This window comes from Corythoichthys intestinalis, chromosome 8 (assembly GCF_030265065.1).
Source record: "Corythoichthys intestinalis isolate RoL2023-P3 chromosome 8, ASM3026506v1, whole genome shotgun sequence".
NCBI lineage: Eukaryota > Metazoa > Chordata > Actinopteri > Syngnathiformes > Syngnathidae > Corythoichthys > Corythoichthys intestinalis.
This window is the reverse complement of record NC_080402.1, coordinates 11,150,029-11,166,753: the sequence shown is the minus strand read 5'-3', so window position 1 is coordinate 11,166,753 and position 16,725 is coordinate 11,150,029. Positions and strand designations below refer to the sequence as shown.

The 16,725-nt window shown below is 37.9% G+C and overlaps 1 protein-coding gene across 1 annotated transcript in view; it reads left to right on the top strand.

Annotated features, from left to right (window-relative positions):
- The window catches only part of papss1 (3'-phosphoadenosine 5'-phosphosulfate synthase 1), a 39,466-nt gene that overhangs the window by 13,264 nt on the left and 9,477 nt on the right, over positions 1 to 16,725 (top strand). Inside the window, exons 8-10 of the mRNA XM_057843860.1 lie at positions 6,044 to 6,249; positions 13,892 to 14,027; positions 14,896 to 15,164. Of these exons, the coding sequence (XP_057699843.1) occupies positions 6,044 to 6,249; positions 13,892 to 14,027; positions 14,896 to 15,164 (611 nt within the window). The remainder of the gene's footprint in view (positions 1 to 6,043; positions 6,250 to 13,891; positions 14,028 to 14,895; positions 15,165 to 16,725) is intronic.

Below are 16,725 nucleotides of genomic sequence, written 5' to 3'. Positions count from 1 at the left end.
CAACGAGTTAAAACTGGTGTCAAATGTACGGCCCGCGTGCCGGATGTGGCCTGCCAGGGCGTCCAATCTGGCCCACGGGGTTGTCCTGCCTGAAAGGCATGTTGTAGCTCATTCATACTGTACATAAAAATCACATGCTTTTAAATTGAGATTGGTGTCCTAAAATGTTAGATTTGTGCCATCGAGTGTGTGCACTACTGTACTTGGTTTACGTTTGTTTTCGCAGTTACATTTGTTCATTTGCCTTCTCCCAGTCAAAATGGATTGGACGTCTAGCACAGTCAATGGCAGCCAATGAGTTAACAAGGAAGTGACCCAAAAATGCCCCAAAATCAACAAGAAGTAACCTTGGAATGCCCCAAAATCAACAGGTGGCAGCCCAAAAATATATATTATATTATATTATTATGTTTATTTTATTTACTTTTGTTCCGTGAAGAATCCAGAAAGGGTTATTTGATTGTGGTTCTCTGGAAAAATAATAAATTTTTACATTTAGGCACTCCTGCAATCGTTACACTTTATCTGTTACAAACTGACCCCGGCCCCTCATCAGAAAAGAGAAAGGTTATGTGGCCCTCACAGGAGGTGTAGGCGCACTATCCTATTCCCCTCACTATCCACTCGCGGGGGCCTGCGCTTGTCAGTGACGTTCCTTATTCTCGCTATATGATTATGCAACTTTAACATTTGTCAATAATACGTTCTGTGTGGAGTATCATCCATTGCTTTTCCTTTTTAAATGGGCACTTTAAAGCGAACGCAAGAAGTAACAACAGGAACATTTTTAAACAGGCATTTCACGGGAACATTTCGACTCTTCGGCCAATCATATAGCGAGAGCGAGTGGATAGTGAGGGGAAGAGGATAGGGAACCTGCACCGGTTTAACACATATTGCCAAAGGCAGAACAACGACCTATATGCCAATATATACCAATATTTTTTATTTCTATTTGAAAAAAGTTTCAGTAAAATGTTACACATTCTTGTGTATTTGCCACTTATTGCCACAGTTAACTTTGAGGCTTTGGGCCTCTTTTGACCTCGTTGTGAGTTTGTTAGGTTGTGACTTCTGATTAAACAAACTCGATGCCAATCAAAATGTTTGTTCTTCTTTTCCCCCAAATTAGAATCGATAAGAGAATCGATAAAGAATCGAATCGTTAAGCAATATCGATAATGGAATCGGAATCGTAAAAATCCTATCAATTCCCATCCCTATCCATAAGTATTATAAAATTACAAGGAAGTGACGTAAAATTAACTCATTGCCTGCCATAGACACAATAGACATCCAATTCACTTGAACTGGACTAATGGCTATAAATGCTCATCTTTCAGATGTCTGGGGCCGTCAATGGCAGCCAGTGGTTTAACTTATTTGCCTGAAAATAAACTGGTTTGGCCAAGTTGAGATCTAATTGCCATAAATGTGGCCTGCAAACCAAAATGAGTTTGACACCGGAGTTAAAATATGATATAAAAAATGTATTTGTAGTACACTATATGTGCCACTAGATAGCGCACAAATGTTACTTTAGGCAGATGTTAAAAACCCATAAATTCTTCTCATATAGTTCCCACAACTTGTTGCGTGTCCATTTTTAGAAAAGGTGTTTTGGTTCTAGTAATAAAGGCATAATCACATTTTGTTTTGAGTCCAATTACAGCAACTTATTGTTCACAGACATTCCAATATTCCCTACTTGACCCTTTTCCAATTCCTAAGGCCTGTGTTCTTCTGCCAAATGTTTTTGATACGTGCAAATACATAAAATAGCTTACCAAAAAAATCCCCAAATTAGCCTAGACTATGTATTATATTCAAGTTTTGGTTTGCGCTTATAACTCAAGCTGTCCAAGTATGAAAAGAGTAAAAAGCGGAGATATCTTAAGTATGTAAATGCAACGTTTTCATGCAACGTTTGACTTGCCAGTAAAATGCAGCTGTAGCTCGATGAATTTCTCACGCGTCAATCAAAACTGCTGGCCCGCTGCTAACTGAACAGTCTGTAAAGATAAACAAAACAGAAAAAAGTCCCGTTCGTGTCCGCCTCGCTGGCTCTCCTGAGTTTTAATGCGTAGCAGCTGCTCGGCCCGCACGTTGGGACCAGACGACGGCGCACCGGCGTCCACAACGCCTTCTGACACCACAATATCCAAATACATCGTAAATCTTGAGAGATCTGTTCACTATTCAGGTTGGAAAGTAATGACTAACCTGTCACATGGCTTTTTCCTCCTCATATCTCAAAAAGATCATCAAACTTTGACCCCACGCTACGGCCACATTAGACTTGGATAGTTTGTCCTGTTATAATTTGTATAGTAACCATTTCTCAAGACCCAAAAGTATTTGTAGAGGGGAGTTGTGAAAATTCTGGACAAACGAAGTCTGCTTTTCACTAATTAAAAACAAGTGAAATATGGCTGTTGTGAACAATTATTTTTGATGGATAGACTAATCACCGATTATTTTTGCAATTAGTCGACTCGTACATAAGTCACATGTTATACACTGCTGGTCAAAAGTATTGGCACCCCTGCAATTCTGTCAGATAATGCTCAATTTCTCCCAGAAAATGATTGCAATTACAAATAAGAGCTGCAGCTATCGATTATTTTAGTAGTCGATTAATCGCTGAACTAGTTCGTTCGAATAATCGAGTAATCGGATAAGGAACATAAAAAATTAAAATACCTTAGCTGAGCCTCAATCGGTATTAAAAAAATAAAATAAAATAAAATAAATAAGAATCTAGGTACAACAAAAGAACAATTGTTTAACTTGCATAGTAAAAGTCAGCTAGCTTAAATGCTATAAAATACTAACTTTTTTTTAGGGCTGTCAAACGATTAAAATTTTTAATCGAGTTAAATACAGCTAAAAAATTAATTAATCGTAATTAATCGCAATTAATCTCAATTCAAACCATCTATAAAATATGCCATATTTTTCTGTAAATTCTTGTTGGAATGGAAAGATAAGACACAAGATGGATATATACATTCAACATAAGGTACATAAGGACTGTATTTGTTTATTATAACAATAAATCAACAAGATGGCATTAATATTATTAACATTCTGTTAAAGCGATCCATTGATAGAAAGACTTGTAGTTCTTAAAAGAAAAATGTTAATACAATTTATAGAAATTGTATATTAAAACCCCTCTTAATGTTACCGTTTTAATGAAATTTGTAAAATTTTCAATCAAAAAATAAACTAGTAAACTAGTAGCCCGCCATTGTTGATGTCAATAATTACTTACACAATGCTCATGGGTGCTGAAGCCTATAAAATCAGTCGCGCCCAAGCGCCAGCAGAGGGCGGCAAAACTCCATAAAACACAATTAACAAGTGAGCGTTTCACTGTACCCTCATTTAAATCTGTCTGAGCGGGTAATCTGCGTTAATTGCGTCAAATGTTTTAACGTGATTAATTAGAAAAATTGATTAACGCCCGTTAACGCGATAATTTTGACAGCCCTAGTTTTTTTATTTATACAATGCTCTAAACAAACGGTTTAGACACATATTGGCTAAATATACCTTTAAATATACCTTTAAACTAAATTGCGAATGCAGACTAGAGGGCAGTGTATCCACCAAAATCAATAAAACTAAAGGCAAACACTTTCAATACAAACCATTACAACGCCACTATAATTAAACTAATACTCGAAGCAGCAAAATTTAATTCGAATATTTTTTTCTAATCGAATACTCGAGTTAATTGATTAATCGTTGCAGCACTATTACAAATACTTTGGTATTTATATCTTTCTTTTGCTTGCAATGTAAAAACACAAAAGAGAATGTAATCATTATCATTTTTGGCCAGCATCGGCAACAAAATAAACCAGACATTTCTAAATATGGACAATGGACTGTCTCTTCCTCGGCTCTACGATCCAGTAGCAATTTAATTTTGTTATCTTTCCAGTTTAATTTTGCTTTTTCCAGTTTGCCATATTGATAATCGATATATTAATATCGATGTTGGTTTACCACTTTCCGTCTTACTACGAAGAAAGACAAAATGATGATCAGCCCCCCATAATATTTACGTCAACAGCCTTTGCACTGTGACACGGGAATTAAACTGCGGCTTTCACACTTGCCATGTCCGAGGTAAATCCTGGACATTATACTTGGACGCGACCCGATTAATGTCCGTGTCATCTCCGTGTCAGTCGACCCGGGAAATTGCTTTCAGACATAAAGGTTTAAATCCCGGTATTCAAACGGACTTCAGTATACAGTGGGGAGAACAAGTGTTTGATACACTGCCAATGGGTTTTCCCATTGGCAGTGTATGTTTGAAAGAGGCTTCAGTTCGGAGACACCTAATGTTCAATAAGCATAACCGCTATGCTAAGCTATGACCAACCCTTGTACAAAGGCAGAAAGCTTCTACATTCACTTTGAAGGCAACATGCGTATTGGCCCAAAACCAAAAATGAAAAACCAATGTCGATATTATTTGATATCGTTTTAAAATTCTTATATCGGCCGATATTATCCCGATAATATCGTACAACTCTAATTACAAATCAGTCCATAGCAACATGAGACTATTTAATGTCAAGAGGCTCTAAGTATTTAGACTCGGGCTGTCTAATTTATCGCGTTAACGGACGGTAATTAATTTTTTAAATTACGTTAAAATGTTGAACGCATTTAATGCATGCGCGAAACGACCCACTCATGCATTGCCGCAAACAGACTACAATGTCGCCGCCTTATGTATATTGAGAGCTAAGAGGCATAGACAAGCGAGTGGAGTGGACACAGGCATTCATTGGGGCCGCGCTGTTTATTGGCATAAGCTTTGGTATCTCTTCCACAACAGTTATCACTATTGTGGCAAGCGACATGAGGAAGAATGACAGGAGATCATATTTTTCTTAACACCCTGTATTGAACACAACGCAGAGAAGATATACCATTTGCAGCCACCACTGACAGTCATGGTTGCCCAGCTTTCCATCATGCATTTGGGCGGAACAGTTAAGTCGCTACGGTATCATTTTCTGAAGGCACAACAAAAATAATATTCCTATCTCTCAAAAAAAAAAACAAAAAAAAAAAAACGTTCACATAAAAAAAAGCGCTCAATGCAAAGAGAACTGGCATTCCCAATCAAAATAGCTATGCAAAATAATACTCAGACTTTGGTCAAACTCTATTCAAACATTTCGTTTAGCTCAACAAATACACTAAATGGCAATATTTAGTCACAATATAAAAACTATCAGAGGTCTCGTACATTGTGAAGTCAACACTCAAATGAACGTAAGGTACAATGAACCCGGAAACTACGACGTCAGTCAAGGGGCAAAACGCATGAGAAAAACTTGGCTAGATCTCTAATTAATTTAAAACTCACCCTTGACACCTTGTGGTGTATTTCAATCACTACCTTCCACAATGGCAAGCTATTAGTTTATTTTTTAATTGAAAATGTTAAATATTTTATTAAAACGAAAACATACAGAGGGGTTTTAACTAATATAAAATTACTATAACTTGTACTCACATTTATCTGTATTTATCTTTCTATCCGTGGATCCGTGGAAAGAATGTTAATAATGTTAATGCCATCTTCTGGATTTATTGTTATAATAAACAAATACAGTACTTATGTACAGTATGTAGAATGTATATATCCTTCTTATCTTTTCATTCAAACAATAATTTACAGAAAAATATGGCATATTTTAGAGATGCTTTGAATTGCGATTAATTACGATTAATTTTTAAGCTGTGATTACCTCAATTAATTAAAAATTGTAATCGTTTGACAGCCCTAATTTAGACAATTTCTATCAACAACGTCTCTGTAAACATTTAGCCATTATTTGTGGAATTCCTGAAGTGAAGGCAAAGCCACCCACAACTAAGCAAGAAATTAGCTATTTTTTACAATAGTTGCTGAGGCTAGACAGGTTTGAGGTATTTAAAGAGAATGATAATTTAGTCATTAATTCCTCGTTCAAATATATGCTAATGAAATGTTCACATTTCACTCCAGGTGGTGTAATCAACCTTTCGGTGCCAGTGGTGTTGCCGTTATCTTCAGAAGACAAAGAGCGTCTGGATGGCGTGACCGCAATGGCGCTGGTTTACGAAGGCAGGCGAGTGGCCATACTTCGCAACCCCGAGTTCTACGAGCACCGCAAGGAGGAGCGCTGCGCCCGCCAATGGGGCACCACCTGCAAGAACCATCCCTACATCAAGGTCAGTAGCAACAAGAAACAAGATCAATATTTGTGTAGACCCGGCCTTAGCAGCACAGGTGGTGCACCTCACTTCTTGACCAACACAACAGGGTGGCTCTCAGGGTTGGACGTAGTTTAAAAGGTGTGCACTTCGATAGGCAGGTGTGCCGTTAAAAACAAATGTTCGCACCGAAACGCTGCCATAAATCCAAATTAATGAGCGTCGGCGGAATCCCTCCTCTACGCTGATTAAACACAGGTCCGAATCACATATGTAGACGTCACATTTTGGGTCCTGTACACACAGATGTCCACATATGTCGACGCCAGGTTTTATGGTGTTAATTTTGGTTTGTTACCAAAAAAATAGTCACTTGCCTGACAAAGTGTTAAGGAAAGAATGAGCGCTGGCAAGCTCATCACTTGTTTTTGGTCCAGCATTCTTTTGCAGGTGTTATTTTAGGAAGCGAAGTCATTCTCAATCCATGAGTTGTGGGCCAGGATTATTTCCTGGATAAAGAGGAAAAGGAAGTACTGTAAAAAGTACAGTACTGTAACATGTTTAAAACTCTTGTTCAAATAATTGAGGAATCGGATAAGGAACATAGAAAATAACAATACCTGAGCTGAGCCTCAGTTGCATCTCTAAGGAAAAAATGATTTATTTGCTATTTGGCTGTATTGCGTTCATGTTACACAAACACGAGCAACACCGGGACACATTGCTAGCTGAGCCTCAACCGGTATAAAAAAAAAAAAAAAAATCTAATAAGATCTAAGTACAACAAAAGAACAATTGGCTAACTTGCATAGCAAAAGTCTGCTAGCTTAAGCGCTATAAAATACTAATAAATAACAAATAATAAAATATATATATATTTTTTAACAATGCTCTTAACAAATGGTGCAAACGCATAATCCCTAAAAAACGGCTAAATATACTAGGGCTGTCAAAATTATCGGGTTAATGGGCGGTAATTAATTTTTTTAATTAATCACGTTAAAATATTTGACACAATTAACCCACATGCACCGCTCAAACGGACTAAAAAGAGTACAGTGTAATGTCCGCTTGTTACTTGTTTTTTGGTGTTTGGCGCCCTCTGCTGGCGTTTGGGTCAAACTGATTTTATGGGTTAGTACCATGAGTGAGCATGGTGTAATTATTGACATCAACAATGGCGAGCTACTAGTTTATTTTTTGATTGAAAATTGTACAAATTTTAATAAAACGAAAACATTAAGAGGGGTTTTAATATAACATTTCTATAACTTGTACTAACATTTATCTTTTAAGAACTACAAGTCTCTCTATCCATGGATCGCTTTAAAAAAATGTTAGTAATGTTAATGCCATCTTGTTGATTTATTGGTATGATAAACAAATACAGTACTTATGTATGTTGAATGTATATATCCGTCTTGTCTTATCTTTCCATTCCAACAATAATTTACAGAAAAATATGGCATATTTTATAGATGGTTTGAATTGCAATTAATTACGATTAATTTTTAAGCTGTAATTAACTCGATTAAAAATTTTAATCGTTTGACAGCCCTAAAATATACCTATAAACTAAGTTACGAATGCATTAAAAAAAATACCTTAGCTCAAACAAAAACTTGGCATTTGTTGGTCCTAACAGGAGGCAGCTGGATTAAGCCATGTAAAATGAGTTAGGTCATATTCACTCTTGCCACTACAGGGCAGTGTATCAACCCAAATCAATAAAACTTTTTCTGATCGAATTACTCGAGTTAATCGATTAATCGTTGCAGCACTAAAAATATGCAATCAGGACATCCCTGGTATATGTATATAATGTGTATGTATATGATATGTGCAGTACATGTTCTGTATATTCAAGAAAAAAAATCTATTCAATTTTGTTTTTAATTAAAAAATGTTTTCCCCCCAAATGTATTTAAAATATTTAGAAAAAGTTAAAAAAAAAAAAAAAATGGTAACAATTCTTTTGTACATTTGTTAGTTATTACAATTCAGTTTTTTAATGTAAATAAATGTCAACTGCTTTTGATTTGTAAAGCTGATGATTACATAATATTGCATAATAATTCAATAATTAGATCAGTGTTAAGCCCAGAGTAATTTTACAGTAAATAACGTAATTTCCGTATATATGAGCCGACAGGTTGACAAAATGCAAAAAGAATCAGGGATTAAACCAACACCTTTTTGTGGCAGCCCGAACATTTTGTCGTTAAATATCTTCTATCAAAATTTATTGATAGTGCCTGTAAGTTGTTTACTCAAACAAAATTCTTTCCCCCATCCTTACTTATTGTATCTGCTTCACGTTTTATGTATTTAATCCTTTATTTCCTGTTTACCCGTTGGCTCATCAGACCGCAGCCCTCCTCCCTGGAAACTCCAGCGCGCCGCTTGTTTATTTGTCCAAACCTTCCGCGCATGGCCGATTATGCCCTGTACACGTGCAAGCGACGCGTGTTAACACAGACGTTCCCCCTCTCCAACATAATCACAGCCATCGATCTCTTAAAGGGAACCTTGAACTTGAAGACTCATAGGCTCTAATAAACCACAATTGTTCTCATTTACTAAAATATGTTATTAGAAACATATATTATTGCCATTGATTTAAAAATCTAAAATATTTAATACATGTTTTGACCTACGAAGGGTGTCATGTTTTACGTGCGCTATGCACAATGGGGGTGATGACGCAGTTTGACTGAACTGGGAGAATAGCTGTGCAAGCTCGCAAGCGAAGCTGGTATGACGACTGGCATGATTTTGTCACATTCTGCTGCTGATCAGATTGTTTTGTTACTGAGCTGTGCGATAGGATAAGATGGGATGGGATAGGATGGGAGGGGATGGGGATAGGGATCTTTATTGGTCATTGACGAAATTGCGTTTGATGAGTGAGCATCGGGCCGCTGCGGACGTTCCGCGCCACCAATTTCTCTCTCTCCTCTTAAGGAATTACAGAGCAGTTACAGAAGTTACAGTACACACATATATCATACAACATAGCAGGGATATGACACAACGCACAGGTCACGTGCAGGATTTTTTTTGTACGAAAAAAAGGAAAACTACCAGTCATGGCTGGAGGAAGGGGGGGGGGGGGTCAGTGATAGTAAGAACAGGTGATAGCAGACTGGAGGGGGGGGGAAGTTGTGTGTGAGTGTACAGTGACCTCCATAATTATTGGCACCCCTGAAAAAGATGGTTTTTAGCTTCTAATAATTTTTTAAAATTCAAATAATATGGGACCTTAATGGAAAAAAAGAGAAAACTCCAACCTTCAATACAAGTGCATTCATTCAGTGGGGAAAAAATCCCACATACAGAAAAAATTATTTGACATCAAATAATGTGTGTCACAATTATTAGCACCCCTGGTGTTAATACTTTGTACAACTCCCTTTTGCCAACAAAACAAGGTCTGGGGACTGAGATGGCCATGGGAGGAGCTTGATTTTGTGTCTGGTGAACCATTTCTGTGTAGATTTGGCCATATGTTTAGGGTCATTGTCTTGCTGAAAGACCCAGTGACGACCCATCTTCAGCTTTCGGGCAGAGGGCAACAGATTTTGATTTAAAATGTCCTGGTATTTCAAAGCATTCATAATGCCATCCTCCTTCATTTAATAGCTTTTGCTGCTCATTAGGGCTGCAGCTATCGAATATTTTAGTAATCGAGTAATCGACTGAAAATTCTATCGATTAATCGAGTAATCGGATAAAACAAATATATTTTTAGGTGAAGAGCAATTATAGATATACATGAGAAAACAAGACATTTTATCATTTTCAGTTAATCAATGTCTTTATTTTTGATGTATATTGTTGAAAACAGCCAACAATTGCATCTCAGATGTAACTAGAATTTTAAAAAATGACTAATTCACTGCTTTCACTCAAAAAACCTTTAGATCTTATTTTAAAAAAGTATATATATATGTTATATATATATATATATATAAACACACCTAAAAATGCCTTTACGCTTGATAACACACATCACTTAAAAGTTAGGATTTTTCCCCACGTTTTTCAATTAAATTTCTATTTGTGTCAAGCCATTTTTAAGTTCTAGTTAAGTTTTAAGTTAGTCTAAACTGTAAGTCCTGATAGGATTTTGAGTTTTTGCACTGTTCAAAATAAATGTATGATACAGGCTGTATTGGAGCACATTAGGGACTAGTGCTACTTGGTGTTTTATCCAGCAATGACTACTGAGCTAAAATTGATAGTTAGCATTATTGAGTTTTTATTTGACACCCTCATCACGCCACAACGCTATGTTATATTATAGCCTGTATGTAAGACACGTTAGCCACGCATCGAAAGCGGTCTTAATTAATTGAAACCTAGCCCTCCGCAGTGCTAACGTAAGGTGAGCTAGTAGTGACAGTAACGTTAATCTTATACAATATATTAGCGTTTAGCGCTCTTTATTAGCGCTTAGCGCTCTACTGCTTTAAGATGGCGGCTGTTTGCTAACGCTGCCCAGACGCGGCCTAGTCTGTCATTGCGCATCTAGTTCAACATACATGTGATCTCTATGAGACTCACTGGACGCTACCTGCAACTAACGTAGCATGAGCGGGCTAGTATTTAGCAACGTCGGCGTCGTTTGTAGCGGTTGTCGGCTGCAGTAAGTTTTTTTTTTTGCTTCTTCCTCTACGCACGTGACATCAGCGCGTTGTCCCGCATTAAAAGTAGTCCGAGCAAAACGTGATGCTTAGAGCTGTCAAAATAAACGATTACTCGAGGTGAATAAAATTACTTGGATCAGTTTTTAAACTCGAGTTACTCGAGTTGCTCGAGTATTCGTTTCAGCTCTATTGCTCATTTTGTGAAATATTCACAGTACTGTCCTGCTTATCACTTTTCCGCTCTGGTTCAAATTGGAAGGGCAGAACCAACGACATGTTTATGTAGCTAACGAGTGACACTGGTGAATTACGGCAGCGCTGCCCAGTGACGTCACCGCCCAGAGTGCATTGCGTTGTCAACAACAATGGCGATCAACTAGTTAAACAAATTTTTCAAATGTTATAAAAGCAACGATATTAAGAGTGGTTTGAATATCAAATTACCGTATTGGCCCGAATGTGTTTTTTGCACTGAAATAAGACTGAAAAAGAGGGGGTCGTCTTATATTCGCGGTCTAGACATTATACCCATTCACAACGCTAGATGGCGCCAGATTGGATTATTTACATTTCAAAAACCAGCCATTCATTTATGAATGTGATTGCACTTTAGTTTACATTTTTAAATGTTCAGATATTAAGTTTTGAATGAGGCAAAATAACATGCTTTTTCTCTCAAATATATTATAATAATTTGTTTCGGATGTACTGTAATTATTTTCTGTATGAAAATTGATTTGGTGTTCAAAAAGTGTTTTCTCAAACTTAAGTCTTGAAAAAGAGGGGGTCGTCTTATAATCAGGGCCGTCTTATATTTAGGCCAATACGGTATTACACTCACCGGCCACCATGCTAGTAACGGGTTGGACCCCCTTTTGCCTTCAGAACTGCCTCATTCCTCAGAGAGTTTGGTCTATATTGACATGATGGCATCACACAGTTGGTGCAGATTTGTCGGCTGCACATCCATGATGCGTATCTCCCGTTCCACCACATCCCAAAGATGCTCTATTGGATTGAGATCTGGTGACTGTGGTGGCCATTTGAGTACAGTGACCTCATTGTCATGTTCAAGAAACCATTATCCTGCTGAAAGTAGCCATCAGAAGTTGGGTACATTGTGGTCATAAAGGGATGGGCGTGGTCAGCAACAATACTCGGGTAGGCTGTGGCGTTCCAACAATGCTTAATTGGTACCAAGGGGCCCAAAGAGTGCCACGAAAATATTCCCCACACCATTACACCACCACCACCAGCCTGAACCGTTGATACAAGGCAGGATGAATCCATGCTTTCATGTTGTTGACGCCAAATTCTGACCCTAGCATCCGAATGTCGCAGCAGAAATCGAGACTCATCAGACCAGGTTTTTCCAATCTTCTATTGTCCAATTTCGATGAGCTTGTGCAAATTGTAGCCTCAGTTTCCTGTTCTTAGCTGAAAGGAGTGGCACCCGGCGTGGTCTTCTGCTGCTGTAGCCCATCTGCCTCAAAGTTCGACGTACTGTGCGTTCAGAGATGCTCTTCTGCCTAACTTGGTTGTAACGGGTGGTTATTTGAGTCATTGTTGCCTTTCTATCAGCTCGAACCAGTCTGGCCATTCTCCTCTGACCTCCGGCATCAACAAGGCATTTCCACCCACAGAACTGCCGCTCACTGGAAATTTTTTCTTTTTCGGACCATTCTCTGTAAACCCTAGAGATGGTTGTGCGTGAAAATCCCAATAGATCAGCAGTTTCTGAAATACTCAAACCAGCCCTTCTGGCACCAACAACCATGCCACGTTCAAAGCCACTCAAATCACCTTTCTTCCCCATACTGATGCTCGGTTTGAACTGCAGGAGATTGTCTTAAACCATGTCTACATGCCTAAATGCACTGAGTTACCGCCATGTGATTGGCTGATTAGAAATTACCGTATTTTCGGACTATAAGTCGCAGTTTTTTTCATAGTTTGGCTGGGGGTGCGACTTATACTCAGGAGCGACTTATGTGTGAAATTATTAACACATTTTTATATCATTTCACATGTTAACTTGGTGTTTTGGAGTGACACTGATGGTTTGCTAAACTTGTTAGCATGTTCTTGATGCTATAGTTATCTGAGTAACTCTTAATAGCTATGTTACGTTAACATACTAGCCACGTTCGCATTTTGTTGTTCATGCATCATGTAACATTATCATACTGTACACTTATTCAGCGTGTTGTTCTATATTGTATTTTAATTTCAAATGGCCTTTCAAGATGAAATATCTGTTCTATGTGCTGGATTTGATCAAGTAAATTTCCCCCAAAAATGCGACTTATACTCCAGTGCGACTTATATATGTTTTTTTCCTCTTCATTGGGCATTTTATGGCTGGTGCGACTTATACACAGGTGCGACTTATAGTCCGAAAAATACGGTAAGTGTTAACGAGCAGTTAGACAGGTGTACCTAATAATTGGCCGGTGAGTGTATAACTCATACTAACATTTATCTTTTAAGAACTACAAGTTTTTCTGTCCATATGTTGTTTTGGCAACACTTCTTTACTATTTTACCCAGAAACTGACAAAACAGTTTTCATGCTGTTGGAAAGACGATTTTGCTTCTCGAAAACATGACAGCCGCTTATACATTTACTATTATTTCCTGATTATATCATACTGTGTAATCGTTGGGAGAGCTTAAAAAAATACAAAAAACTAACCTTGGGCAATGAGCCTAATGTTGAAAGACTGCTATCAAAGCACTCTCCCCCGATTGCTAAGACAGCCTGCATGCCTTGTGACCTTTTTCAGTATAGCCCAAGAGCGGAGATAATGTTTTGAACAGGCTCTACTTTGGATTCATTTTGTGAGTGTCCCCGCTGTTTGGGACCTGATAAGTCTGGACTTTATTAGAACTCTGTCTGGCGCCACTCCAGCTCGCCTAAGCGCTTTTTTATGGCCAACGCTCGTCTCACGTCTGGACTATATTTGCTTTCAGTGTCCACTTTGTTAATCGCCGGTGTGGCTCTGTTTCAGATGGTGATGGAAAGCGGCGACTGGCTCGTCGGCGGCGACCTGCAGGTCCTCGATAGAATCTATTGGAATGACGGACTGGACCAGTACAGACTGACGCCCACCGAGCTTAAACAGAAGTTTAAAGAAATGAATGCAGGTGTGTGTGTTTGTGTGTGTGTGTGTGTGGTTTTGAGTAGGAGTGTGACAATGTATTGCAATTGTGATGTATGGTCAATGTTGTTTGTGGCAGCCCTTTTAATTTTCGTCTTAGTCTTTTGAACAAAATATTTAATTGTCGTAGTCATATTTTAGTAATTTCAAGATGTGTTAGTCTTCATCTGGTTTTCGTTGATGAATATTTTTATAGTTTTTAGCGTTTTAGTCGACGAATACTGAAAATATTTTCATCTATAAAAATTCAAAAGTTTTAGTAAAAACAAAAATAAAGGTTTCTAACATTTTGAATGACATTGACTGACGAGCACGTGTTGTCGCAACTAGGGCTGCAGATATCGATGTGCCTTATACAGTGGGGAGAACAAGTATTTGATACACTGCCAATGGGAAAACCCATAGGCAGTGTATCAAATACTTGTTCTCCCCACTGTAAATGCCCCAAAATCAAGAGGAAGTGACAGAAAATGAACAGCAAATTACCTGAAATGCCCAAAAATAAAACTTGCCATTGACTGCCATAGACTTCCAATCCGTTTGATGTGGGAGGGATGAATGAATGTGCATTTGCTGCCACCCTCCTAGTTCAAATGAATTGGTCGTCTACTAGTGACAAACTTAATTTAGAGCTTGTTTTTCTGATATTACTAGTATGGAAAAATGTTGTACAATGATTTTCTGACCTATGTATCGATAATTGTTATATCGCTATATTGTGAGATCGTTATCGTGAGCCTTGTATCGCATATCGTATCGTGAGGTACCCAGAGGTTCCTACCCCCAGTTTTGAGTGCTCAAGCACTTGGGATTGTCATTTGTAATGGAAATCTTTGTATTTCCTCTCCACGCAGACGCTGTGTTCGCCTTCCAGCTGCGCAACCCGGTTCACAACGGTCACGCCCTGCTGATGCAGGACACCCATAAGCGTCTCACGGAGCGTGGGTACCGCCGACCCGTGCTCTTGCTGCACCCGCTAGGCGGCTGGACCAAAGACGATGATGTGCCACTGCCGTGGCGCATGAGGCAGCATGCCGCCGTGCTGGAGGAAGGGGTCCTTAACCCGGAATCCACCATTGTTGCCATCTTCCCCTCGCCCATGATGTACGCCGGGCCCACTGAGGTGAACAAATTTTAAGTCTCAGTAAGGTAGTGCTGCCACAATTAATCCAAAATGTCAGAAAAATCGTTCTGATATTTTAAGAGGTTGAAGATTACACAAGTCCATGTTGGGGCTGCCATGATTAATTGACTAATCGAAGTGAGGCTGCCACGACTAATCAAAAATATTGAGCCTATCGTTGTTGTATTTTCAGAGGTTAAAATGTGCATGAGTTGATATTTACATATTAAAGCTGCCATGATTAATTTACTAGTTGACAACTAGTCAATTGTTAAAATAATCGACGAGCATTTAGTTAATCGTTTAGAGACACTGTTAGCCTAAAAATTGTCCTAATTGCTTTTGAGCGCCTCTTAGTAATTATTGTATTAATTTTTTAAGATTAACATTCTCAAGGCAAACGTTGGAATCACCTAATTTATCCACATTGATATTTTATGAGGCTTTTTTTATTCAGAAGTACAATTTAATTTATCCACATTGATATGTTTTTAGTCTCAGAGGGTAAAAAAAAAAAACCCAAACAAATAAAATACAAATTTTTATTCGAAACAATTTTAAATAAATAGTAAATATTCTAATTTTATTTTTAATTTCTTTACATTTTTTAACATATGTATTTTTATCCATTGAAAACCTGAATAAAAAAAAAAAAAATTCAAATTCTTCTTTTAATTTTTTAGAAACTATATTTTTAATTTACATACAGTGTATTTCTAACTATTTTCCAGCAAATCTTTTTTTCCTTTAACTTATAGCGGGTATAAAAAAAAAACCAAAAGGATATAACAGTCATGAATTTGTATTCATTTGGATGTACTTCTAAGTTAAAAGAAAATTCTAATTTCTGGGGTCCTCAATAAAAGCACATTTCCAGCTAAAATGTAAAGCCCAGAGTAACTATTAAAGTGGAAAAATTGAATCAAGTTTCCTGAGAGAAACATGGGCGGCGCCATATTTGACATTTTCTGCTACGGACTTCCGGTTTAGACAGAACATTATGATGTTCGGTTAAAGGAAGCAGTGTGTAGACAAAGTTAAAACTGAAAAATCAAACCAGAGGAATCTCGAAAACTGGATTCGGCACGACGTAGATGAGGCTCCGGGACTTTCTCCGCTGTGCGTGAACTCCTGGAAGCGCCTATATGTGTGGTTGGAAGTGGAAGGTTTTGATCAGCGACCAGCTAGTAGCAAACAAAGCGCCACTGTGGATCTACCTCGCCATACGCCTTAAATCGAAACCAGCAGACCATTAAATCAATAAAATACAAAAATATTTTGTGTATGGGACACTTAGCCATTTCTTCATGTTGTCCTCCCATGTCGTGATGATGGCAGATGGATGAGGTATTTTGAAATTGTCTTTTTTGAAGGATTTTGATGAGTGTTGCCACTCTTGGGTTGGAAAACTGAAGTCGCGAGCAGACATGCGGAAGTACCTCAGAAACTTGTCTATATATGAACTGTTTAGTCAATTAACTGAGAAAATAATAATTAATTGACTAACAAAATATTTGCGGCAGCCCTATAAGGAAGGTACATAACGGTAAAAAGCATGCTT